The 26906-nt window shown below is 46.5% G+C and overlaps 1 protein-coding gene across 5 annotated transcripts; it reads right to left on the bottom strand.

Moving 5' to 3' along the window:
- Nucleotides 1-247: 247 nt before the first annotated feature.
- Nucleotides 248-26838, bottom strand: UPK1B (uroplakin 1B). 5 transcript variants are annotated; one of them, XM_064722229.1, is made up of 11 exons: nt 26492-26838; nt 25355-25801; nt 25017-25079; nt 24289-24353; nt 6633-6720; nt 5908-6108; nt 4323-4397; nt 3496-3606; nt 3033-3212; nt 2188-2271; nt 248-1572 (listed from the first exon to the last, which is right to left on the bottom strand). In XM_064722229.1, exons 5-11 carry the CDS (start codon nt 6699-6701, stop codon nt 1522-1524), a joined length of 771 nt encoding a protein of 256 aa, XP_064578299.1. In that variant the 5' UTR covers nt 6702-6720; nt 24289-24353; nt 25017-25079; nt 25355-25801; nt 26492-26838; the 3' UTR covers nt 248-1521. The 5 variants fall into 5 exon arrangements, with proteins under 5 accessions (XP_064578299.1, XP_064578308.1, XP_064578321.1 ...); XM_064722238.1 differs by having other exon boundaries at nt 26643-26838; XM_064722251.1 differs by lacking the exons at nt 24289-24353; nt 25017-25079; nt 25355-25801; nt 26492-26838 and adding an exon at nt 11819-11873.
- Nucleotides 26839-26906: the final 68 nt, after the last annotated feature.

The following is a 26906-nucleotide window of genomic DNA, read 5'->3' as shown; positions in this document are numbered from 1 at the left end:
AGCTCTGAAGGCACAGTCATACAGAAAGCTCCTTCTGTGTTGCAGGGACCCAACCTTTCTTCCTCATCTCTTCACCCTTATATGTGCCTCCTCCTCTTCCTCATCACTCTGGCAAGGAATTATTTGGCTACTGAGTTTCTGCTGTTGCAGGGTGTTACAGCCTGTCATTGCCCTGTCCAACATGTCCCAGACACAGACCTTCATTGTTTTCCCTTCCCAAAGACACAATCTTGAACAAGAGAAAAAATTCACTTCCATTTCTTTTTAATTAGTATTTTGGTGAATATACAAAAACAAAGAATCAAGGCAGATGGCAAGCATCAGGACATGAACCAGTACATCTGTGGAAGACGCTTCACCTTAAAACACTCTACAGAGGAGCAAATTTCTCACAATACATTAACTACTGAAGCATTCACTAGGAAAGACACCAGCTCAGTCTGGGCCAAAGTAAGCAGCCTTTATTCAACTGAGTGGAAACAGCAAGTGCTGATGCAAGGACTGGGTTTGGTTCAGTTAGCTCCTTGCTTGCATTTTTTCTCAAGAGTTACTCACTGCCATTATTTGCCATTTGTCCTACCTGATCCAGGGATGTGGAAGGGGAATGACACAGGGAGTGTGACCATTTACACACAGGTAGCTAAAGCAAAAAGCACAATAAACCAGGAGCATGGAACAGCCACATTTGCAAAGGCAACTACAGCAGAGAACCCCCTGTGTTCTGCACAAATTCTGGCCCGTAGATGTATGAAATCTTGTGCAAAGTAGAGAACAGCTTTTTTGAAGGAGCTGCTTGTTAGCAGGTGGAGCTTTTCCTGGACTGGCACTTCAGAAGGTAGGAGCACATGCAGTAGTTTCGTCAGTGGCAGGAGGTAGGCTTGCATATAGGCAGCATAGTGCTGAGGAGTGAGCTAGCCTTTTCTTGGGCTTGACTAGCAACAGACTGTCTATCTGTGATGTTTTTATTGCTGACATACTTAAATGCTCAGAGAATTTGCCTTATTCGAAGGCAAGGGTGACAGAGACCAGCAAGAGAAGTTGATCAGTAGAATATGCAGTTTTTCCCTTGCAGCATCTGCCCTTATTGGTCACAGGAGGTTACAGTTTTGCTCCCATACCCCTTGCTGGAGTATTATAATTTACATTCAAACTAATTTTAGAGAGACATTTTTCTGGACCAAGTGTAAATGGACATTTTCTTTTCTGATGTCATCAGAGAACAAAGCAGATCACTTTTTCTCCTCATCTTATGCTCCAGGATTTCTTGCACAGTGAAAGAAGGATTGTGCTTCAGGCAGGAGGCATTAAGACTGCAGAACAAGGGGCAAAGGCAGGGACAAGAAGATTCTTTCCTGCAGAAGTCGTCACTTCTTTGTGTCGAGTTTTTGGAGGGGCAAAAGTATATGCAGGAGAGGTAGTGGGAAAACTTCAAATCCTCCATGGCCTGAGGAGAATGGAGTGGGAGACAAACAAATGCAGTTTCACATGGCTCTTCAGGACAGCACTGAGGACAGCAGGCCTTCAGTATTCAATTCCACTCCAGTAGAACATGGTGCCAAGGAGGACGCAGAACTGAAATGACAACACTGTTAAGTTTCTCTGCCCCCCATTTCCTGCTCTCCACCCCTCCCCCAGCCCCATTTAGTCCTACTGGTAGAAGAGAGTAAAAGAAATTCTTGAAAATCAAAGCCTGTTCAGGCAGAGGATCTTAAAAGTTTTTTGTCTGCACAGAAGCTACACAGTAAAGAAAGAAGATACTTGCAGCTGTAACTGTTTGGCTATCACTCTGCTCACTGGGGATTGCCATGAAGCTGCTGAAGCCTGAGTACTGAATACATTCATACAAAATCTTCAAACTACTAGCTCAATTAGCTATCTTGATGATCCAATACCCTTCACAAAGAAGCATCTGCAAGCTGTGTTTCCTGTGTTGTGTTGCTGAGATGGCAGCAGGTAGCAGCAGGCCATAGCAGGCTGGAAGGCCATCTAATTCCCCACCTCTGGAAGCCAGAGTGGAGGGGAACTTGTAAATGTAGCCCTTGTGGAGCAGGCTACAGGCAGATTTGTGATGAATGAATGACGATAATCTATGGACATTTTAAATGCGTCAGTGCTGTCATCCACCCAGCTGGGTGTGGAATAGCAAGAAAAGAGAAGAGGAAATAAAGGCAAATATTAAGTACTTACAGTCCAGCAGAGGATGGCAAAGCCAAACCAGGCAACACCCCAGGCATGTGCATTCACTGGCCCAGACATAGCATCGTAACAACCCTGAAAGACAACAGGGATGACTCAACACCAGCCATGAGCCTGCACTGTAAGGTGACAAACATATCCACCCCCAGAGAGGCTGAGGTGCCATGGTGGCATGCTCCTCTCCTGCTGCGATTTGGGTAGCTCAGAGGGCCTCAAAAACCAAGCCAGAGCTACACTGCTTATTGACAACTTGTAGATAACCCACCTGTTTCTGGCTCCAAATACAAAGTAGACCCATCTCAAACACTTCAAGGACAACTTGATGTGCCATCACTTGCCAAGTACACTTAGATAACCAAACACAGCTGACACAGAATTGACCTCCAGAATCAAGAAGCGTCAAGAAAATTTGAAAGCTTGAATGCCTTCTAGAAATGCAAGCTAGTGCAGAAGCTGATGCTCATGACTCAGCAGCCTAGTGAATAGGACATGATGGTCTACTGAAAAGTTGTTCCTTGAGGAGGAGAACTGCTGATTTGCCTACTCATATTGTATACTCTCATCTTTGGGCTAAGTTTGATTTAGCTACTGTCCATCTACATGTTAGAGATGTCAATTCTTACTAGTGGCTTGGGAGATTTTTCTCTCCATCAGGAAAGACATTATCCTAAAAAAAATTCCTGTCCTGTTCAGCAACATGGCCAGGACTCTGCAGGCATTTCTTCTCCTCCAGAAAGCTTCTGAACACCTGTAGCTTGCTGTGAAGGCAAAAGGTTTCTTTCCCTTCCAGCAAGGCACTGATGTACGCTAAGAGGAAAAAGCAGAGATGATCTTACATTGCTGTTGTAGTAGCCAGACACTCCGAGTTTGCAGCCATCGAGGTTGACAGGGAGCCCTTTTGCATCCAGCACGCAGCACGCCCGTGGCCAGGGGTAGTCGGCGTCGCTGTGCGTGCTGCGGAAGGCAGACGTGTAGTTCTGCCAGTCGGAGGGGCCGTTCACCCCACAGCAGTGGTTCTGCAGGGACACACAAGGGAAAGGTCTCTGTGGGCGCAGGGCACAGCCCTGCACGTGTCAGCACACTGGTTAGGCATTAATCACAGATTTATGGGGGAGATTTCTGAAGTGCCTGCCTTTGACAGTTGGCTGTCTGATAAACGAGCTAAAGGGGGAGTGTGCCAGAACTTTCTTTAAAGTTCAAGGCAGATGCCATCCTCTTTATTATCCATCAGCCCCAAGGAGGATTGAAATTCCAGGCTTGCAGAGCATTTAGTAATTAGTGACTTTTCAGTGTTTTTACCTGACGCATGAGTTCATCCCATGTCTTTGTGACCTCATCATCACTGTTATTGTTTGGCTCTGACTTCTGATATCTCTCCAGCATTTGCTTCAGGAAGACATTTGGAGTCAGCTACAAAAAAAAAAAAACAACAACAGAGAAAAATGCAGAAACTATGTAAATAAGTGGCCATTTAAAGCAAATCCAAGGTTATTTGGGGAGGGTTTGTTTTCTTGTTTCAGAGTCCTGCTGGAGAGCAGGAATGTTGCTTTCCCTCTGGTTTTACACATGAGAATAAAGAGCAGGATTTGAGGAGCAGCAGCAGCAAAGATGAAGATCTCAAGCAGGCACTACTAGATGTATATCACAAGAGCTGTGCAGAAGCTATGGATTGCATTTGGTATGTTGGAACTAAAGCACCACAGATAATTTCCCTCCCCACAGTATCTCCAATAATCCATGTAATCTTTCCCTCACTAGTAACACTGCCTGGGGCAAAGCTGAAGATTTTCTTCTCTGTGTATGATAGATTAATCAGTGGGTAGCTGAAAGACTAAACACTCTATTGATGATCCAACTAACCCACACTATTATTTCCTCAACCACAAGGTGTTAAACATTTTAAAATGTTAAAAATAACAAAACTATGTTCGAAACAACAAAGCTATTTCTTTGATTAGAATAATGATGTTGGAGTTTTTTCTTGTGGGATTGTCTTCTGCTCAGCAGTAATCCTGTGAGTTTACACTGTATTATCATATTTACTGCACTGAACAGGGTGACAGTGTGCCCTAGAACTTGTGTTTCTCAGCAAAGTTAAAAGAATACATGAGAAGAGAAATACTCACTGAGTCTTGGTTGGTTGCTGCTGTGATGCTAGAAGCCATTTCAAATGCAAAAGTGATCAGCATCAGGATGATGTACTGTGGGAGAAAGAGAGCAGAATAGGTTCTTGGAGAAACAGTTCAGCATTTTTTTCAAGATTAAGCCAGAAACCCTGCTTGATGCAAAGGTGGCCAGGCTATTGTATTCCCTCTCACCCAACCTGAATGATCTCATAGCCCTTCCCAGTGCTTGCTCCAATTTGCAATCTGCTTTCTTGAAGGTGAATGATTGGAATTGTTCTCCATCTCACAGACAAGATTTCATCAGAACCTCATGGCATTAAGACTACCCTGCCTCCACAGAAAATACATTGTCCTTTTCTTTGTTGTGTCTCATTGGCAACCTATGTTTGTGTCATGTGTCCTCCTTTCACTTCCACTTACCAGCTCTAAGCTTTTCAGCAGGAAGCTGTTCACTCCTGGCAGGAGAGAATTGTATTTTGGGGAAAGGGAAGGTGCAGCTTAGGGCATCATTCAGATCACCCTGATTTTCATCATCAGATTTCCTGAACACTCCTACATTGTGAGCAAAGATCCTTCATGAAAACAGATTACAGGGGTCACCTCTCATCGTCTCTTTCGCTCTTTTGTTTCTCTTTCCAGTATAATCCCTTTGACAGTTTCCACTTTTTGTTTGGAGTTCTCATATGGATCTGTTCCTCCTCCCACATTATATAATGTTCTTCTCTGATTTAAAGCATTTTTTTCCTATTTACCTCAGTTTCTGTCCCCTGTATCCTCTCATAAATCCTAAACCAGAACCTTGGGTTTCAGCTGAGGCACCAAAATTCAGAGTTAAGGGAATTCTGTTTCCTCAGCTGTTTTCTGGCATATTCCCTGGCTCAAGAGTTCAGATCTCTGAGTTCTTCTTGTCTAAAACAGACACCCTGCAACCCCACAGGAATCCACAAGAGATCTCATTTCAGAGTTTTCATCCCTACCCTTGGTTAATGCAAACACCAATTAAGTTTTGCCACTGCCATACTAAATGACTAAGTAAGACATTGTACTGAGATTTGTCCACATCTTAACCTTGTCTTTGGCTTATCCAAAGCTCTGTCCCCACCCCTGTAATTTTTGCCTGCCTACTGATGTCTTATGTTTTTCATTGCACCCATATTTGGTATCCTGACACTCACTAATGCCTTGTACAGAAGTCATTACTTATCAGCTTCTAAACTGAATAGTGCATGACAGCTGAAAAGCAGTAAGGGGTGGGGAGAAACAAGGATCTAAACCACATCCCAGCTACATGGGATTGCGCAAGTGCTCCTGCATTGCTTCAGAGCAAGGTCAGGGTCAAGCCAGTCAAACCTTCACTGTGATTATCTCCATTTATTCCCTCAGCCTGGTTCAGGAGCTTCTTGGGCATGAGTCTTCACAGGAGTCACCTTCTGGGACACCACAGCCATGACCAAGAAGAACCTTTGGCTCCTTATCAGTATAAAAGCTGTCTTTGCTCATTGGTTGTTTCCCAAGGTGACCAGGACACCAAGGCAGTGTTTGTTCAGTTTGGCAGCAGTAGGAAGGTAAATTTTGCTATACTTACCACCAACAGCAAGGTCCTGCTGGCCTTGATGACTCCAATGATACCAAGGATAGACAGGGCAAAGAGTGCAAGGCCAACAAAGATGCCAATCCAGGCAGCAGCGTAGATGCCACTGCTTTCTGTGGCTTTCAGCAGAGGGTAGGCACCATGGGGGTTGGACACAACGTAGATACACTCTGCTGTCAGGGCAATGCCACACATCTGGGAAGCACAAGAAACCCATTAGCTCAAGGTTCCCCAAAGAAATAGCAAAGACAGAAACAGGTGTAGGCTGCTTTCCTTTAATTCAACTTCCTGCCAAGTGGGAGCTACCCAGCTCCCTCTGCCCAGCTCTACAATCTCTTGTATTGGGACTTCACAGAAGAATTGCAGGCAAATCTCACCCAGCCTCGATCTGAGAGGTCAGGCCCAGGACTTGAGGATGTTAAGAAAGAATGAACAGAATCTTCCATTACTAAAGGAGGGAGGTGGCTGGAAAAATGTTGGTCTGCTCCTTCTGACAGTTCTAAGGCTTTTCCCCTAGCACTCATCTTGGTATTGAGGATCTGCCCCTGCTGTCCCTTTCCCACCCAACTGATCATTAGGACAGCTCTCCTTATCCTCTTCTCTCATGCTTTACTGGACCATGTATGTGTGGATTTCACAAGTGAAGAGGGAGAACGGCTGTTTTAAGAAGTGTCATACTGGAAGGAAGCCTCCACCCATTCTTGTTCCACTTCACTTACCCCAATGACCACATTCCCAAAGACTAACAGACCCTGCAAGATGTGCATGCAATCATCACTTTTCGCCATCTTTAATTCCTCATGCAACCTAGAAAACAACAAATACAGTCTTCAATTAAATCACTGGTACAATACACTTCAATCAGAAATACAAATTATCCATGAGGAGAAGGACAGACAGAACTTGCCAGCCTGTCTATACACCTCCCATCCCTTGCTTTGTAGTAGTTTCAGAGGAGACCTCCCCAGGTGTTAATATGCTAACTCAAACTCTCCCTGAAACCAGAGCTACAGAAGACTGGGACCACTTTGGGGACAGCTGGTGTCTTCAGCTCCTTTTTGATGAGGATTTTCATCCTCACAACAGCACTCACAACAACCTCTACTCATGGGGTGTAATTTCTACCTGGCCAGAAACACCAGCCCCATCTGGATGCAGAGGGAACAAGTTCAGCACCCTCACTTCACCCCCATTCCTATCCTGGGCCATTTTGAGCAGCACCACCATGGGACCAAATGCTAACCACGGTGCTCTGGCTGTATCCCACACACACCTTCAGCAAAGGGCTTTGCTATGAGCAGCTCCATCTCCCACCTGTGCTGGGAATGGGAGCAGAGTGCCCCAAGTCAGGTGTGAGGGAGGAAGAGAAGGAGAGAGGGACAGCTCAGGTTGCAGCTGGCTCATGGGAGCCAGGCCAAGTAGCATTCCCACCAAATTCCTGAGAATGCTTATATCCTGCAGTCTAGAGTCAGGTGCCCTGCATCAAATTCATCCCCTTCCAGAGAGAGCAGCATTAAAGGCATCAGTCAGAGGTGTGAGAGCTCTTGGAGAAAGAAACTCAGACACCAGAGCCCACCAAGGTTTTCTTTGAAAGGGATGTGTGCATGGAGAGGGTAAGGGGAAAAAACCACCAACCCTGAAACAACTGCATTTACCAAGTGATTAAGAAGACATAAATGAGGAAAGAAAGGCTGCAGTGAGCCCAGCTTGAGCAATAGCTGCTTGAACATCCTTCTTCTGCCTGAGTACCTACACTTGTGCCTCTCTTTTGCTGGGGCCACTGACTTCCTGATTCTTCAAAGAAGATGTTGGGTTATATGAGCAGACAAAGCTGTCAAGGAAGGGGAGCTTTCTGAGGAACAGAACATTGTGAGATGTCTAAAAATGCCACCTCCTGCCTCCTCAGCAGCTGCCCTTCTTGGAGTATGCAGGACCTCCAATAGTGACAGATGGAAACCAAGCACTTTGTACTGCTCTCTCTGCAGTGGTGTGAGGGTTAGGCATGCAGACATCCCCAGAGCTCTCACCACTATATCGGCAATGCCTAAGTATTTTTGTATGATAGCATGTGTAGGAATTTTTTAATAATATGTGGCCATTATTTTTAAGTTGAGAAGACTTTTTAGTCCCAGCTGGGTGTTTGGAGGCCAGACCCAGTACACATCAAACTGTATGGCTCTATATTTGAAAATGGCAGGCTCGTGAGGTCAACCTGGATCTCCGTCCCTGCCAAACTTCCTGACAAGCCAGGGTGTCCAGCGGCTGTCTTGCAGGTCAGGTCTGAGTCTGACCAATGTGTTCTGTAATACAACACTGCAGAGTCTGCCAAACCTAAGAGGAATCCTGGTCTCCCACTCATCTGAGAGCTGGAGAGAACACTGCCTGGCTCATGGGCCTGTGTCCTGCAAACCCCAGAGATGCTAAAAAACCTTTTAGTTATTGTCATCTAAGGGACATTGCAAGCCAGGCAGCAATCCAAAAAGCAAGGAACTCTTTCCTGCTTGAACACAGGCACGTAAACTCTGACTGCTACATGGAAAAGTGGGTCTGCTCCAGTTGCACTGTATAAAGCAAGGTTCAGGGTAACAACAGCACGGACACCTTGTACATGGGCTGTCCATCCAGCCCAAGCTCTTGCCTCTCCACAAGCTGGCTTTCTTCTCCTCCTTGGCAGGCAGAACCTGGCTCACTCCTGTCTCCCTTGGGCAGGTATTATTGCAGTTATATTAGCTGGAGAAAGCAAGCCCCTTCTCTTGGGGTGAGCCCACCTCCAGCAGGCTGCTACGGCTGTGAGGAAAGCTGGACAGAGTCACCACCACAGGTATCAGCTGGGAAATGGCAAGCTTCCTGACAACATAAGGTTCTCCCATACCTTAACAATGGGATTGCAGTGCAGGGGAAAGCAGAGACACCAAGAAGAGGAAAAGGGAAGGAAAAAAGGATATACTCTAAACTTAAAAAACCCCAGTCTCGCTATATTTCTATGAATTATCCCTCTGCCTTCAACTGATTGGTGCCAAAACAGCTCATTTCTTGGTGTCCTCTTAATTAACCTGTGCCACATGGGTCAACCCCTTGTCTGACCTCCTCTCCCTTGCAGGTTGTCCAGTATCACCATCAGCAATGAGAGCACCTCCCAGGCAGGTGCTCCAAAGCCATGACAACAGCTGGGCAGCTGGAGAGCCAATGCTCCAACATGTCCCAGAGGAGAAGCTGTGGGAGACCAGGAGCTTTCCTCTGCTCCTCATGCCTCGGAGGTGAGCTGTGTTCAGCAAGAGCAGGTTGCACAGCACTAAGCACAGGTGCATGACCACAGAGGCATGAGGCAAGCTTGGCTGGCGTGCCTGAGGCAGGCTGTGCCCAGAGGCAGCTCACAGGCACCCCTGGGTGTGACAGTGGTGGGCAGCCCTCCACCAAGCCCCACAGACACAGCTGCCCACAGGCACAAATGCATTTGGAGGTAGAGAAGCCTTCTTCTTGGGCTTGTTAAAATTAGTGTTATGACCCAAATGCAGTTTCCTGGGCTCCAAGGAAGTCCCTGAGGAAACTGGAGCTTCAGCTGCAACCTTTATCCAAAACTTCCACTAAGAAGGCAGCCAGGTCCTGGAATTTCAACCTTCACCTGGTGTTCCTCAGCACATCCTAGAAACCTTGTAATTCAGGTGTGACCTATCTAGAGGTCTGAGGTATTCAATTATCACTGCCACAGACTTTGCTCCATGCTCTAAGGAGCTTTGGAAAGGTGTCTGTTGCTCTCGTTGTACCCAAAACCCCTGTGTCCCTTCTGAGGCACATCTCACTCCTCCTGACACTGGTCACAAGCAGTACAACTGGTTATAACTTCTTCCCTCTCCTCTCCCCTCACACCCCCAAAACACTCCTTAGACTCATGGGGGTCCAGCTGAGCCTGCCAGAGCCCAGGAGAAGTGGCAGCCTTGCCTCCCCCTGGTACCCCACAAGGTGCAGACAATCTATAATTTCCATGCCCTTGAAGCTTTCTTGACCTCCCCTCACTTCCTTTGCTCTCAGTATCTCTGAGACCCTCAGCACAACTGAGGGAGACAAAAAAGAAGCTCCTTTCTGCAGAGGCTGGCTTCTGCCCTTGTGTTTTGGGTGATAACTTCATGCAGGCTTTGAAAGGAAACACTTCCGGCAACAATTCCTGGATTCAAATGGGATTTAGTGTCTGTTGGGCACCTCTTGTACACATTGTGCTGGTCAATCTTTTGAAGCCTCCATACCTTGTTTCTATATATCCCTGGGACAGGATTTCAGTGGCCTTGCAGATTATTTCCCCCTTCTTAGCCTAGGAGACTTCTTAGCCTAGGACTCCATCTCTAGCCAAAAAAAACTATGGACAGGAATTCATTTGGCATTGCCCAACACAGAACCAGGTGGCATATTGATTGCCTTGCGTTTTGTGCTAGTTGTCAAGCACTGTGACAGAGGGACATCCCAAAACATCCCTGTGAGAATCATTGGCATTACACCCCACTCCTGGAGGTTTCTCAGCATGGTGCTGGGGCTTGCATGGGCGTCACATCACCTCTTGCCACCTCCCTTTCCCTCAGCCTCCCTGCTCAGGGCGTTGCATTCTCATGCCCTGGTGCAGGGAGGCAGAGACAAAGGATGCGTTTGTTTTGTGACTCACGGGCTCTGCCCCACTCGAGCGAGTGCAGCTAAGCAAACCTGGCTGCCCGGCAGCAGAATCCTGCTCCCTGCCGGCACAGCCCCGGGGCAGGAGCCTGGGCACCTCCCTCGTGCCCCAGCCCACTGGAGAGCATGTCCCTGCAGGCAGCAGCAAGGTGCCCGGGCCAGCCCTGGGCGCCGATGGAGGGAGGGCAGCCAGGCGGAACCGGTGCCGGAGGCTGTGCCAAGGCCAGGGCCAGTGCCATGGGAAGCCACAGACCACCTGCGGACCCCGATGCATCAGCAATAAACTTACTTTTGGGGTTTTTTAAAATCGGTTATGATGGAAAATTTATCCCCTAAGGGGCTTAAAAAGAAGGTATTTTCCAAGTGCTTGGGACACCTCGAGAATTACACAGTTATGAAGAGGAAGTAATTTAATATGTTAATGATGAATCGCTTGAACTCCACTGTAAGAACCTGAATGTTTTACAAATGTCAGTTCATGATTTGTTTACTTATTTCAAAGCAAACATCTCCGGTGGACACAAACTTATGCACTCCTCCTGCCCTGCTGGACTTTCCCCAGTGCTCAACCTCTGAGAGAAAACTTCTTGTGTGCTAGGACCCAACCACACTCAGAAATGGAAGAGGCAGACAATTATTTTGTGCTACCAGAGGAGAAAAATAAAGCAAAAACATAGCTCAGCATCAAGAAGGGGTCACAGACTAATTAAGTTTCCTTTCAAAGAGATTGGTATGAAATGAAGCCTGTGTGAACAGTGGTGTGGCTGGTAAATCATCATCAAGCATAATTACCTTGTAAGTAGAGCTGGGAGGTAGGTTTTTCCTCTCTCCTTTATTAATTCAGCACAGCCAAAACAAGCAGGTTTTTAAACTTTCCTATTTTCATAAGTGAGGGGGAACCACAAGACTCATCTTCCTCTACAACAATTTTTCCTTTTTTTTTCTTTTAACACTCAGATTTACAACAGATTTAATTTTTCCATTCCCTTCTCCCCAGTCTTTAGGAGAAAAAATATGAAACAAATTAAAATAGCCGTACAGAAGACACAGCCTGAGGTAAGAAAACTGAAATACTTAATGATTTCATGCAGTTAACCTTATCCAGGTACCAGACTCCCACATACCAAACACAGCCCAGGGACTAAAATAAAAAAAACATTAAACATAAGAGCTGTCTTTTCTCCTAATAGACACTTCTGGCTCACATGCCTCTTTAAGAGGAAGACCATGACCAAAGCAAGGCACTCACCGCTCTCTTCTCGTGATGCCTCCAGCAGAAACCCCAACCCACCTGCAGAGCTGAAAAGGCCCTTTTCTCCCACCTCCACTGCCCTTTAAAGAGCCCAGTTTGCTGAGGAGCGTGCTGTGTGATTGGTGGGGTGCCCATCACATGAGGAAAACTTTTTTTTTCTAGCCAAACCTGTTCCCCAGTCCTCCTGGGACCGAAGGGTGTCTCTGTGATTCTTAGATCATATCGGAATGTCGTTGTGCTGAAAACACAAAGCTTTAAAGAATTTCTATTCTTATACTCTCAAAAGGGTGGATGAGTGAGTCACTCATATGAGGCACTTGAACTTTAAAGAGGATGGGCAAATTGGAAGGACGTAAATACACGACGATTGCTGGGTCACTGTTTGAACCTACGTATAAGAAGAGTGCACTGAATAGAAAAATAAAGTAAATTAATTTTAATGTTTTCATTTAATTGTGTAGCACGGGAATGATCCAGTTGTTTGGTTTGGACCCATTTTCCTTCCATTCAGCTTGGGATTTTTTTTGGAAACAGAAGTGTAAGTGTTGGCTACTCTGCAGGACACGGTGGATGACATGAAAAGTGGGGAGAATATTTCATTTCCTTGGGCACTCTGGATTTTTCATGTAGTCAGTCCTATTAAGACAGAGCAAAATGAAGAACAGATATATCTATTCATTGGCCTGTGATGAACTGAGAACAGCTATGGCTGAGGAACAACAACAGCAATGGAATGTCTTTCACCTTCCCCTCTCACCCTCATTCCAGCACAAGTTTGCCAAAAGTCAAGATTCACATTACCGGTGCCTTGAGCATGTCTCTGGCAAAAGCACGGGTGGTTGAACTTGCTGTTCTTCATCTGCTGATGCAAAAGCCAGCCAAATAAATAACAGGCTTGGGAAAGGTAATGGGAGTTCCATGATGCTAGAGCCCATCACAAGTCAAAAAACAAGCATGAAAATAACATCTATATGTCCTATTGGTGACAATCCTGGCAAATATTTGGTGTGAAATTAGTGAGCAATGGTTCACTAAAGGGTCTTATGAATTTCTTGGTACTTGAAGACAACTGAAGAGAGATCCCACTCTCCCATGAGGTCTGTGTGAGGTTTAGCCCTGAAGAAAGGACAGTACTTTTGGCATTTCCAGTTCCATGAGGTACCACAGCCATAAGCAAAAGGAGACACATCTATTGCAGCCAACCTGATCTACTAGAAAGGGACAAGAAACTAGTCCTTGGGTCCTCAAGAATACAGATGCAGATTTGTCTAGACTTAAATGACTCAGACCTCCTTGCCCACTAATTTTGCTCCCTAATACCCATGCAGCCTATTTTGGTGCATTTGCCACCCCGTATTTTGGCAATGCTGGTGGGACCAGGTGTTTCACACCAGCTGGTGTCCTGGGCTCTAGGAAGGCAGGCTCACATCATTTTTCTTGGACACTGAGAGCAGCTGGCAGGGGAAAAGCAGTGCCTCCATCTCCTGAGCATCACAGTTGGGCTGATCTTGGGGCAGTGATTGGACAAAAGCCTGCCATGGTAAAACACCCCATCACATCTCAGCTGGGAGGAGAAAAGAGGCTGCAACTGTGGAAATGGTGCCTTGGGAAAACAAGACGAGGAAAGAGAGGAGAGGGAAGGGGAAGCTAGCAGTGGAGTTCATAGCCTTGCCAATCACCAGAACTCAAAGTAGCTGCTGGAAGAGAACCCAGGTGCAGCTGAGCTCTTGCAGCTCTGTAGCCCTGTCCAGGGCACTGCAAAAAGCTGTTAGAGTGAATCCTTGTTTGGGCTGGAAGAGTGGGTCGGGCTGGACTGGGTGGTGGTCACCATTCTGCTGCCGTTACCATTTGGCTCTCACAGTTTGCTAATCTGGTATAGAATGTGGGTAAGAATATTTTTTATGGTCTCGAGAGAAATCTGATATAGGAAAGGAGAGGCTTGGAATGGGGGTTTTGTTTGTTTCTTTGAACTTCTTTTGGTGTGTGCCAACAAGGTGAGACTATGGGTTTACATGAATGCCTGTGCAGAGCAGAGGGTCAGACAGAGACCTTGTCTGGGGAGGGAGCACAGTGGGGCTGACAAGCCAGGGCTGGAAAGCCCCCATTCCCACAGGGATACCTCCAGTGGGGTGCCTACAGCTGTTTAACCTCCCCTGTAGGACTGTGTCTGTGCTGGCCTACTTCATATGGACCAACACTTCTATATAGCCAGATCCATGCATTTGTGCAAGCTCTTGCACTTGGGAAAGCTCCAGATTTCTGAGTGTGCACACCCTTACATAGAACCAGATGTGTGTTCGTGCACAGGCACAAACCCATACATGCGTGTGCTTTGTGTATCCAGCCACCTGTGTACACATACGTGCACATTTCTGCTGCGAGTAAGTTAAAGGCAAAGTGGGACTTGGGAGTGAAGACATGCTGCCATTTGGGGTTTCATCTGCAGGGATGGTCAGATGCTGAAGCCACAGCCTGGCCTATTTTCAGATGGAGGTGAAAAATGGATTTCTCAAGAGATCTATAGTGATAGATAGATAGATGGTTATTGTTACGTGCTCAGCGGGTGACAGGGCAAAGTTAGAACACGCCTGTCACAAAGTATGCTGTGTTTATTCAAAATTGGTATGGAAGGCATGCTAGAGGATGCCCAAAGCTGCTGAGAAGTGCTGATTAGATGTTGTGGTTAGTTCCAGTGCGTTGGTTCCACTCTTCCCCTCTAAGAATACCTTCCTGTCTTCCCGAATCCTTTGAATTTCTTCTCTTCATAGTGTGGAAATAATGATTTAAGGCTGAGATAATATGAGAGGGAGGAATTAGGGAGGGAGCGAGCACACAGAGAGGAAAAGGAGCTTGTGGTCAAAGTAGCAGACTCCCAGGAATCATCTCTGTAACCCCCTCATGCCAGTGTCATGACAGAGCCTCTGCCATCCGTGAGCAGGAGGCCCCTCACTGATTTGTGGTGCTGCACATTGAGATCAAAGCTCATGGCTGAAGGACCAGGCTTGGGAAATCCCTTGTCCCTACCAACGTGGCTTCAGTGTGTTGGCCAAGCCTGTGCTCCCATGCACAGGTTCAGCTTGACACACACTGTCTGTTTGGCCCAGGGAAGGGACTTTTTAATGATTGTCCCTCCAGTATACGGTGGCAAGTTCATGGCAGCACTGCTGGGAGTAAAGCCAAGCATCCCTGTTGCAGCTTGCTGCAGTGGGGCTGCCACCTTTCCTGGTAGAGTCCCGACCTCATCAGCTGGGTCAGCAGCCTCCTCCTTGAGGGCACTGCTCCCGGCAGCTCCAGCCCCAATTCCTGCCGCCCAGCTTTGCTCCTGCATTCCTGGCAGGGCTGCGAACAGCTGCTTCCCAGTCTGCAGTTTGACCTTCCTTCCCTGGGCCAGATTTGGGGTTGAGGCTTGTGCCTGCCACCCAAGCCCTCCATGTGCCATGGCTGGGAGCCAGCTCCTCCTCAGAGTAGAAGGGAACTCCGAATGGCTCCTCCTCTCCCAGCTCAGTGCCGCGGCACAGGGGGTGAGGATGCAGGCGGTGGGGCACAGATGTCACGGTGCCTCTTGGGTTTGCAGCTGGCCTGGCCCCCTGCCAGCCTTGCATCCCGCCTCCCCAGTGGAGTCCTGTCTTTTGCTACAGCTGCCTCCCCCTTTTGGCAACATTTTTGCTCTTTTTTGCCACTTCTATACCTCTCAACCTCAAGAGAGAGGAATAACTGTGGGGTGCAGAGAATAAATAAGTGAACACCACCTAGTGAGATCAGGGGAGAGCAACTCTGTCTCTGAAATTGTTTACCAAACAGTGCTGAGTGTGGGGAGACAAATGGCATACCATGAGCAACAGCCATGGGCTAATTATAGAGGGTTAGGATAAACCACCAGGCCACTGGGCTGGCCACCCCAGCTAAACCTGCAAACATATAGGCTGAAATGCAGAACTGTATATATTTATATATATATATATTTAGTATGATGTGGAATGCAGTCAGTAACTTCTGTCTGAAACTTCAGCTACCTTGGCAAAGAGTGTTACAGAGAACACAGATACGAGCACCTCTGTGATGCTAGCAATCCTGGAGTTTTGCATTTAGCAATTCTTCATTCCTAAGAAGAGTGCTCATAGGGCACACTCTCAAGGACTGGGTTTTTTTGAGTTAAGAGAGGGATGCACCTTATCTTTCCAATTTTGTAGGATAGCTTTATTCATGAGCTTATAACCACATCTGCATTTCAGTATCATTAAAACTTACAATTTTGGGTAGTTGCGTAAAGCCCAAGCTACTGCAATCATGAGATTGCATGAAAATTTGTACTTTCAGCCTTTCAGAAGAGAATGTTCCTCCTGAATGTGAGCAAGCAGAAAGGACAAACAACTTGGGAAAAAGCTGCTCTGTCTGATAAAGAACAGAGGTCAGGCAGGGAACTGCCTCCCCAGGGAGGTTTGGGCTAGTATTCATAGTGATATTTTCACGTGTGGGTAAAGGCAATAACAAATTAAATCTCGGTACTCCACTGCTAACAATTAGACCAGCTACTCTTGCTCCCTTCCTCAGTGGTCTCAACCCAAAAGCATAGAGAAATAGGGGATTCTTGTGAAGATTAATCTTTATTGGCTGCTACTACTGTTAATAAAGGAGACCCTCAAGGTGCCTTCTTGTACTCACTGAGAGAGATTTGGGTTCTAAGTCTCACCCTAAGGATGTCTCTTACTGTGCTGACTACGAAGGGAATTTGTAGGAGAGCCTCAACACATGCCCAAGGCCAATTTCTGCAGAGGAAAATCCAGACCAAAGGAGTTGCATCTTAGAGCTGTTGATCTCACCCAGGTCTTTCAGCAACCCACAGGTCACATTTTTGTACACACAAGAACCAGAAGATAAAACAAGCAAGGAGGAGCATGGGAGAGTGCAGAGGTCAAGCTGTGCCCTGATTCCCCTACCACCAGCAGGAGTTTCTCCTGGCAGGGAAGGGGAGCCAAGCCCGAGAGTGACGCTCCACAGCCAACACCCTTGAGGGCATAAAGGGGCCAGTAAAAGGGACACGGTGTTCTCTTGCATCTCATCTTCAGATGAGGGCAGGCCAGCCCCCTCTGAAGAGGAGCCTGGCCACAGGCAACCATAGAATCACAGAATCATAGAATGGTTTGGGTTGGAAGGGACCTTAAAGATCATCCAGTTCTGACCTCCTGCCCTGGGCAGGGATGGCACTCACTAGATTAAGTTGTCCAGAGCCCCATCCAGCCTGGCCTTGAACACTTCCAGGGATGAGACATCCACAATTTCTCTGGGCAACTTGTTCCAGTGCCTCACCACCCTTTGAGTAAAGAATTTTTTCCTAACATGTAATCTAAACCCGCCCTCTTTCAGTTTCAAGCTATTGCCTCTTCTATCACAACCTGCTGATATAAAAAGTCCTTCTCCCTCCTTTTTATAAGTCCCTTGTACTGGAAGGCTTCAATGAGGTTTCCCCTAAGCCTCTCTTCTCCAAGAGGAACAACCTCACCTCTGGCAGCCTGTCTTCATAGAGGAGGAGCTCACAGGGAAGGCTCATAGGAGGATAGAAATCTCATTATGCTTTGGCAAATGATTGCCTGGGATTTGCAGAGATCTTTGGCAGGAGAAAAGACTTTTGAGAAGGCAGAAATTTTCTGCTTGCCTTTTAGATAGCTTCTTTAAAAGGCTGTCCAGGGAAGATCTGCTAGACAGTGTCTCTGTATTGCTCTTGGTTATGAAACCTGGCCTCTGAAAGGCAGCATATGTCAGCGTCAATACAGCCATTAGAATGCAAACCCACTCCCAAACAGCTTTGGCACTATGATGGTCCTTTACTACTGTTGGTTCAGTTGAGTTCCCCTAACAGACTGGGAACAAGCTGTTCTGTCTGGATCTAGTGACTGCATTGTTCTTGCTGATGGTTAAAAACTGCTCTTCCAAAATCCCCTCTGTCAGTCAGGAGCCACAACATGCTTCGAAGTAGTGATCTTTTTTGGGAACATTTACTCCTTGTTTGCAAGGGGCCAAAGACACTTGTTCACATTGATTCCAGCTTATTATTGAAGAGTGTTTGGGGACACCTCATTCCTCCCAAAGCCACTGCTTGCCTCCTCTGCATTAGCTGCATCTGATGCAGAGGCCAGAAAGGGCTGGCAGTGGAGCACTGCCACCTACATATGGTTGCCTGTCAGTACCCAGTTTCCAGCACACTTGCTGCAAGCATATGTCTCATTTATCTCAGCATTTCCGCCATCCACCTTGCCAGAGGGCTGGAGCACCCAGCAGAAAGAAGGAGGACAGTCAATTAGAGCTGCATCACAGCAGTCTTGGCAGTGGGAGGAGGGGGAGCAGCAGAGGGGTGTTGGCTGGTGCAACACCGTGATGGAAATAAATAGCACCCGCCTGGGGCGAGTTTACAGCGCTCCCGGGGTGAAAGCCTCTGCCTCGGGAAGGGTGTGGTTGATGGCTCACACCGACTCATTGCCTTAACAGAACTGTAGGCACTGTCCAAAATTCTTCCACTGAAACTCTTTCAAGGTTCCAGTATCTAACGGGAAACTTCCCTGAAAAATCTGTGAGATTCAAACCCTGCTATGCACCTGGGGTCTGAGGCACTCAAGCCTGTACAGAGCCATACCTGGGTTTCAGTTTTAGGCGGATGACGGATGAGCTTGTGCTTTAGGCCATCTAGCCTTTCTACACACATCTTTTCGCCTCTGCTTGTAGCTACTCCGTGGGACGTAAACTCATGCCTCTGACAAGCCTTTAGCAAAGGCTCAGCCGGTCTGTGCTGCCCTCTCATGGGCACATACAGGCAAGGTTACATTTTATTCTGGTTTTATTTTTTTAGTTCCAGATGCTCTATAACCTGCTATTCCCACACTGTTTTTCCACATGTAATTTCTGACAAACCAGGAAGGCTTAGAACAACTACTAAGAAGTCTATGGAAGCTAACTAGGAAAAGTTAGCTCAGCTTCTACCTTTCTAAAGGGCTTTGCTCTTCATTTACAAAGATTTAATCATCTAACGGGGCAAAACGTAGGGAGCTGTTGCTAAACTTCTCCCATATATGCTCCAATCTGCCAAGGCAAACATATATTTTCATCATGGCATCACACCATGGTCAAGGAGTCTCTCAAGATAGCTCCCTTACACTACCAAGGAATTCAGACAACAAGGCCAAAAGCTGGGTTCTCCAATGGGCAGGGTTTGCTTTCAATACTGCGGGGTTTCAGCAAACTGGCAATACTGTCCTTCACTGAATCTCCTTGCAAGGAGGCAGGATAATATGCTAGATCCAGGGTATACTTATACATATATTGTATAAACAATAACAGGATTGAACTGGCATCAATCTGCTCTTCAGAGGGACTGTCATGTTCATGATGTTTATGTAAATTTGAGATACTGTTAAAAACCTTTGAGTCTCTGACCATTTTCCTGCATGCAATACAGCCTTCCCTCCAATGTCTACTCACCTATCCAAAGTTCAACAGCTCCTCAAGGTGGGAACTGTTTTTCTTCAAAGGCTGGTTTGACATCTGTTTTTTCCATTAACAAACAACTGCAGCATTACACATCCTTTATTCACCCGTTTCCTGTTTTATGCTAGAAGTTAAGCTGAGGAACAGGAAGGAGGAAGGACAGAGGTCATCTCTTTTCCTTACCAACTCCCTAACCCTAACATGGATCCTGCCTCCCAGTTAATAATAATTTTTAAGGTTGGACCACATGATTCTAAATCAGGTATTTGCCTTAAAGACTTTTAAGTTTATAGTGAAGTTTTCATGGCAAATGTAAACTGAGAGATGTACTCCCTTAGCTACAATGCTTCCCTTTTAATTTTGAGAACTGCACTAGATAGCTGTGCACCTTCATAACTCTGGCTCTGTGCACTATATGTTCCTCCACTTCTTGTCTCTTTAATGACAATGAAAAAGATGCTCATTTTGGTCTCAAAGTAACAATGTCAAAAAGAAAATGAGTCCATCTCATTGTTTGTTTCTTTCCTGGTATTATTCCAGTGCAGTTTATGATATGACACCAGCAGTTTCTCCTCTCTTCTGCCCTGGAAGATAGTTTACCCCCAGACTCCTGGATGAATAAGCCATGGAGATTTCCTTCCTTGTGCTTGAAACAATAGGGTCTGTGACAAAGGAGGGTGAGCTACTCCCATCTGTGAGAGGAGTTGCATGGGGAATTGAGATGATTTCCTTGAGGGAGAAGAGCCACACCATTCATTCATACCAGGAATTTCTAAAACAGACCAGCTACTGGAGTGTCCACAGTCAGTTTCCAGTGTTGAAATATATATACAGAAATCTCTCGCATCTGCTTTGCCTAAATTCATCTGTTCTGCAGTGACATTCCAGCCTACTGCCTTTCTCCAGGAGATGATGGATGAATATTCATCCAATCCATGTCTCTTCAATAACTCAAAGTTCTTCTTTTAATTATTGTATGTCAAGCTCTGGCTGTGAGTTTTGGTGATGCTGCTATATCAGTGTTGTCCATAACAGTCCCCAAAAAAGGAATGCAGCCATGGATAACAATTCCTGACCTTAAGGAAATGTTTATTCATTTTTTCCTGCATTTATCTGGATGAAAGAATGGTCAAGAGAAGCTTTCTCTGGAATACAACCTGGAGGCATGTCAGACAGGGTTTGATCAATTTGCCTCAGTATATTCCCTTTCCAAGCACATTCTCCAGTGTTCAGCCTGGAGGAGCTCTCTTTAGCTAAGCTCTTTGTTGGACTTTACCCAGAGGTTATTTTCTTCCATTTCAGACATGAAAGCAGTTGCTACTGCCTACTATGAGTTCCACACGATTGTGAAACTTTGAAATCAATGGCATTCAACTAGCTTAAAGTTGGTGTTATATAGCAGTGATTCATATCCAGTGAGTCACAATGAAATGTCTCATGCCGTAAGCAGCTGCCCATTGAAGGGAGATCTTGCCTGTGCCCTCCACCTAAGAACCAGAGCAGAGGCTGTGTGAACTTTTCAGAGGATTTTTAATTAGCTATTACAACTTTTTTCCCCCCCATTGGTTAGAAGCAGTACACAGGCAACTCCAGTATTTCTTGGGGCAGCTGAGTGTTTTCAAGTTCCATACAGAGATGGCAGAAAAAAGAAACTGATGTTTTGGTCCAAGAGACCTATTTTATAGGGACTGCACTTTCCTCCTGATTGGCTCCTCTGTGTCCTGCCTCTGGAGGAGCACAAGGTTCACAACAGAAACAGTCGGGGCACCATAAGACCATGCCATTTGGCAGATTAGATGGGTGTTGCACCTCTGTGTCTGTCCATGGATGAACAAAAAAAATATCTCCCTTGAAAAGAATGCGTTTTCTCAGTATCCAGCTCATACTGCAGAGGAATCATCCATGGGAACTACAAACTACCTCCAACTTCCACCCCTTCCACTTCATGACTTATCCACTGGAAGTACACAGAGATACACAGGTGTGGTAAACAGCCCAAACCACCCTTTCTACAAGAATGCACTTCAGTGCACAGCCATTTCCCTTGTGGAGAGGAGAAAGAGCAAACACCAGATGTTAGTCACGTTGCTTAGCACTCTGGAGGGCATTCAAATGTGCTGTGACTAGTGTGCTGTAAGGACTTATATGGAAGAGTTTCGGTTACACACGAGGAACTGCTAATTCCTTCTGAGCACTCAAGGCAAGAAATTTAATGACAGTTTAATGTCATGTTGATAAATGTCCACTTACAAAGAAGAAATAAGGATCCAATGGTTTTGGAAAGAAATTGTGGAAAAGGGACAGTCACTCTGGAATTAAGGCTACAGTAAAAGTTTCCATTCAAAATATAACTTTTCTTCTTTTCTTCAGCACAGAAAAGCCTTCTTGTACACAAACCGCAGTGCCTTAATGTGAAGTTGTTTTTTTTTTCTAGAGCTAAGTGTATTTCTCAGAATAATTGTGAAGCAGATGAAAAAATACAGCTGTGTGACACAACCTTAAACACTGTAATTTGCAAACATTCTGGAGGATGCTTTTTTGTTTTTATAAAATTAAGTTTGATCATCTGAGAGGTTTGAGGTAAAGGAAGTGACATTTCTGTTCTAAGTCCTTGCTCAGAGATCATATCCCCCCCACCCCCAACTCCGAATGCTGAAGGATTTTCCTTGGCCCACTGCCTTCCCCAGTCCCTACACATGCCATCTCCAGGCCCACAGACCTTATCCTGGGTACAGTCTCATTCATCTCTAGAAAACTGCTCCTCAATGGAGAAGGACCTCTCCTCAACAGAACGAAAAGAACAGAAAACAGTGTTTCTCTTTTCTGAGAGATAGACAAGACAGATGCTCTCTCCTATGTGTACTGGGGAGGAATTCTTGCTACCACACAGCAACTTTGTTAGCATGACATGAGGTGGCCAGGCCACCAAAGGAAAATTGTGGCCCTGAGATTACTGAGGAACGCTGGGTAGGGCCTCTCTTGCAAAACTTCTGTCACCTGTAAGAAGACTGCTTTGCAGCTCATTTCAAACTACCTGAGAGAGGAATTAAGGATCTTCCCTTGCATAACTCCCTTAATGCTGACATGAAGTTGAAGGCATATACTTATAGTCTGAGAACGTATTACAGGTCAAAAGCTTTTTGTAAGCAAAAGACAACAACAAACAGCAATACCCAAATGACAGAGGCAGGATATACACAGTGAAGGCTGTACCCCAAGGCATCCTAATCCTGCTCTACAACAAAATTCAAAGACATGTCAGCTTCTCCATCTCCTGGGACAATGTGCTGACAAATGACCATAGAGACACAAGAAAGCTTCAAACACTATCTCCATCTTCCATACATTTCCTGTTCCACAGAGATACATAAGGACAAGGCATGTATGCATTGTTTTTCAGCCTGATACATTTTTGGTCAAGAATTTGTAAGCAGATCAATCTCAGATTCTCAGTGTCAGATTTTTCCAGTTGCTGGAGTTAAGTAGGGATTTCAAAAGCATCTCACTGCTGCAGGGGCACCTAGGTGCTTAAGTATACATTAAAACTCTTATAAAACCAATGAAAATTTAATCTGAATCGTAAGCCATCTTCAGGCTCAAAATAACCTTGAAAAACTCCTTTCCCTATGAATGACAGGGGTGCTTACCTGTTTTCAATTTTGAAACACATGAGTTAACTGATCCTTTTTGAGAAACTCAGATAGAAAGGAAACTCATCTCACACATGGAATTTGTATGCCAAATACTTGCCCTCTGTTATTCCCAGACTTTTGGTGCCCAAGCTGTGTTGTGTAGAATCACACAACCCAATCATTGTACATTATTTTTTTAAAAAGAGATAGATGGAAGTTTTTATGGTACTGTCTACATAGCCATAGAAACAGTCATTTGGGAATACACTACCATTCATCAGGAAATTAGAGCACTTGCCTAAAAAAGAGAAAAGCCTGTAGTGACATAAAAACCCTTTCTGGCATCTATTGCATATAAGACAATCTATTAAGCCAAAATAACAGTATGCTCTGTTGCACATTTTCAATAATTGTCAGGCAAGAGACAAGAAACAGAAAAAAAAAAGGTTTTTTACAGGGTAGAAGCAAACACTTGGATAGTATGAAAATGAGAATTGTAATTGTTTCAAAAATCAAACACAGTTCAAATGATGTGCTTGCGAAATGTATCTTGACTCTTAATTCTCTGGGCTACCAGTGCTTGGTTTTGGTTTGTTTGCTTTTATTCACCTCCCACATTCCTGAGTGACAATGTCTCCTGAAAGCATAAAGGGTGTGTGCAACTGTTGCTTTACTGTTCTGGTTAAACACCCTACTTACAATGATACGGGCAGGGCCACCCCAAAAAGCAGAGTGATCAGTGTCCAGCAGGGCTGATTAAGGGTGAGACAGCTGTACCCAGTGTGTGGAAGAGGCAGAGAGACAGCTTCTTGCATTAGAGGAACTCTGGGGACAGTGGGGAAGCCCAGACACAAACTATCAAAGTATGAGATAGGCATTGGTGCTGCTGCATAACTGGACACAGTAAGCCACCATTGCAGCATGAGAAAAGAAGGCTGTGGGTTGTTCAGGGCTGCTTTTTAACCCTACTTGCTTTTGTCCTTGCATTGTCTGAGCTGTGAGGTTTCTCTGCACAGAGAGGCAGAGTGTGGATTGGCCTAAATGTGAGATTTATGCATTTATATGCCTAGAAGATCAGCAGACCTGCCTCTTCAAGATGTGCCATATGTGCATGCAGATCCATGCACACTTAGATCTCAGTGTGTGATTCCAAACCAAAACTTGGTTGCAGGATTTAAATCCAAGGGGAAGCACAAGCATGCAGAACAGAGAAACCAGGCAAGAGACAGACAAGCAGATCTTTTCCAAGTTATTGCTAATGACTACACGGTGCTGGGAAGGCATGGTGTGGCAATACCACAACAGCAGGGTAAATGGGGGCCAAAAGGAGTGCACAAGCCTTCTTCTAGAAACACCTACACATCTTCCTTCTATTCCGATAGTTTCTCCGGTTCTGCTTGCCTGGCATTTATCATAGACTGCACCTGGGCAAAAGGAAAAGGAAAAGAGTCATTTGGGAGCTTATTTGCTTTCACTGATGCCCAGAACTGACCCTGCCATTCCTCTGGAGGTTTTGTGCTTAGTGCACCATGAACCCAGCAGCAAACCTCCAAGATGGTGCCTCTCCTGACTGACTGGAGGGAAATGAAGGAAGACACTCACTCTTTTCCTCTGTCTGCTTTCTTTCTTCTAACCTCCTCCTTCCAAGAAGCAATCCACACTTCTAACTCACTCCCAAACTACTGTCTCACTTCACTGACTTTGAATTACCTGTGTTTTAATACCCTTCAGGATCAGCAGAGACAGCTCTCTTGAATAGGGGGGTGTGGGCAGAAAAAGTGCTCCCTCCCAGTTTGGGATAGAGGCAGCTAGAGAAGGGCCACAGAGACCTCTGTCATTAAGCTTCCCTCACCTTTCAGGTAATTCCAGGGCACACTCACCCCATTCTTCCCCCACCCACCCATACCTTTCCTTCCTCTCAGAGCACACATGGTCCTTGCACCCCAGGCCCTCTGCTGCTGCCTGTGCTTTTCTCCCTCCCAAGACAGCAGACACACAGTCAGGGAAACAGTCCTGGGCTGACCATGACTCTGGTGTGCTCTGCAAAGCTGACCCTGTTCCCACAGAGCCCCAGCAAGGCACCCTACCTCCAGCAATATGAACTGCAAGGGGTCATCAGGCTTATGGATCAGCAGTTTTTCTGTGATATCCTGAGACAGAGACAAACAGGAGGAAAGAATTATTGATCTTTGGATACATGGGTGCCTGCACTTCCTGTTCCAATGCCATCTGCATTTTAAAAAGCAAGAATCTCTTCAGACACCAAAGATGATATAGGGTCCTTTTCTACTGCTTTTTCTTAAGTAATACCTAAGACAGCACAGGACAAGGAGAGATCTGGGGAAGGGATAATTTGATTCAAGCTAACTTTAGGCCAAGCTCCTCATGTAAGGCTCTGGAAGAAGATAAGAAATATGTATTTCACCTGAAATAGCTGTAGAATTTTATGTTCCTCCACATAATTCATGGCAACTTGATAGGGGTCTCCAAAATCCTCTGGATTCTCCAATGATTCAAATGCAATCTCTGCTGCTGACAACACAGCCTCAACGGTGTTACTGCCATCCTGTGTGGATTCAGAGGTGTGCATCTTGACTTTGAAACCTGGAAGTTCACCCAGAGGTGATCTGATCTCAGGTGAGCTTTCCCTGGATGCAGACTATACAATGAGCTGGAAATGGTGCTCGGAATGGGGTGGCTTCTTGACAGCCAGCTGGTCTGCAGATAGTGGCAATTCCACTACAGACGGCTGGGCTGCAGATGCTGGTGTTTCCAGGCCAGGTAAGTCATCCAGTGATGGTGGGGATTCAACTATGGGTGTGTGGTCCTCAGATTCCTCCACTTCAGATTCTGAATGATGATCGAACCCTTGCTACAATATTTAGCAGATAAAGAACAAGAGTATTTAAAACATCTACCTCCACAGACTAGACTTAGCATATTACTCCATCCTCTGCAAATATGCTGCAGAGGATGGAGTAATATGCACACTTAAAGCATGCACTAACAGGGTTTATTTCTGTGACTGGCTCCACCTGCACCTTCTGCATGATCACAGGAACTTTACTTCAGCTCTGGCTGAAGCCTTCAGAGCTGAACTGTGCAGCAGTTGTATCTGTGCCTGATCCTCACTGACTAGTTTTCCTAGGGTGACTCTGAGTGTATATTCTAGGTAGCTTTGTGTCTATGGAAGTCCCTTGGATGGATCCCAGACCGACCCATGGATCCCATGACCTTTCCTTGCCTGTGACTGTTGGTGACCCCTCTGATGTCTGTGCTGCCTGCGCTGTGGCTGCCCTCAGTTCCTGTCTCATTCCTTGCTTGGTGCACCTCCAGGTTTGCTCCCTGACAGCAGCAGCCGAAATTTGGGCAGGCTTTGCCCATGTACCCCTTGAGCAGCTGGACTGCGCTGTGTCCATGCCCTCACTCCCATCCCTAGACCTGTGACTGAGTGCGGGCAGTCTGGCCCTGTTTCTTTCTCCCATCCCGAGCCCCGGTGCTGCAATGTTGCCTGAAGCGGGGTGCTGGGGGAGAACCGAGGGGGATCAGGAGCTGCGCTCACCCTCCTGGAACCGGGAGGGAGGGTGCTGTTCCTGTTGACAACGGGGTTCGCTCCGAGCAGAAGGGAGGCGGTGGGAGGCCGGGCCGGGCCGGGCCGGGCGGTGCAGCTCGGGAAGCGGGGGAAGCGGTTCCCGGCCGGGGCTCTCCCTCACCTGCCCCCGGCTCTGCAGGGAAGGGCAGGGGGCGCTTCGCCCCCCGCCTACGCCGGCTCTTTCTGCCGCTCGCCGCTCGCCGTAGCCGGGGGAGAGCTAGGTGAGTGGGTGGGCACGGGAAGCCGCGGCGGTTGCCGGGGTAACCGGCGTCACGTGCCTCGGCGCGCGGCGCGGCCGGCGTCACGCGGGCGGCTGAGGGCAGCGCGGCCATCTTGGGTGAGGGCGGAGCTCCAGGGCGGGGTTCCAGGGCGGTGTTCCAGGGCG

Source organism: Zonotrichia leucophrys, chromosome 1 (assembly GCF_028769735.1).
Source record: "Zonotrichia leucophrys gambelii isolate GWCS_2022_RI chromosome 1, RI_Zleu_2.0, whole genome shotgun sequence".
Classification (NCBI taxonomy): domain Eukaryota; kingdom Metazoa; phylum Chordata; class Aves; order Passeriformes; family Passerellidae; genus Zonotrichia; species Zonotrichia leucophrys.
This window is presented reverse-complemented; position numbering and strand designations above follow the sequence as displayed.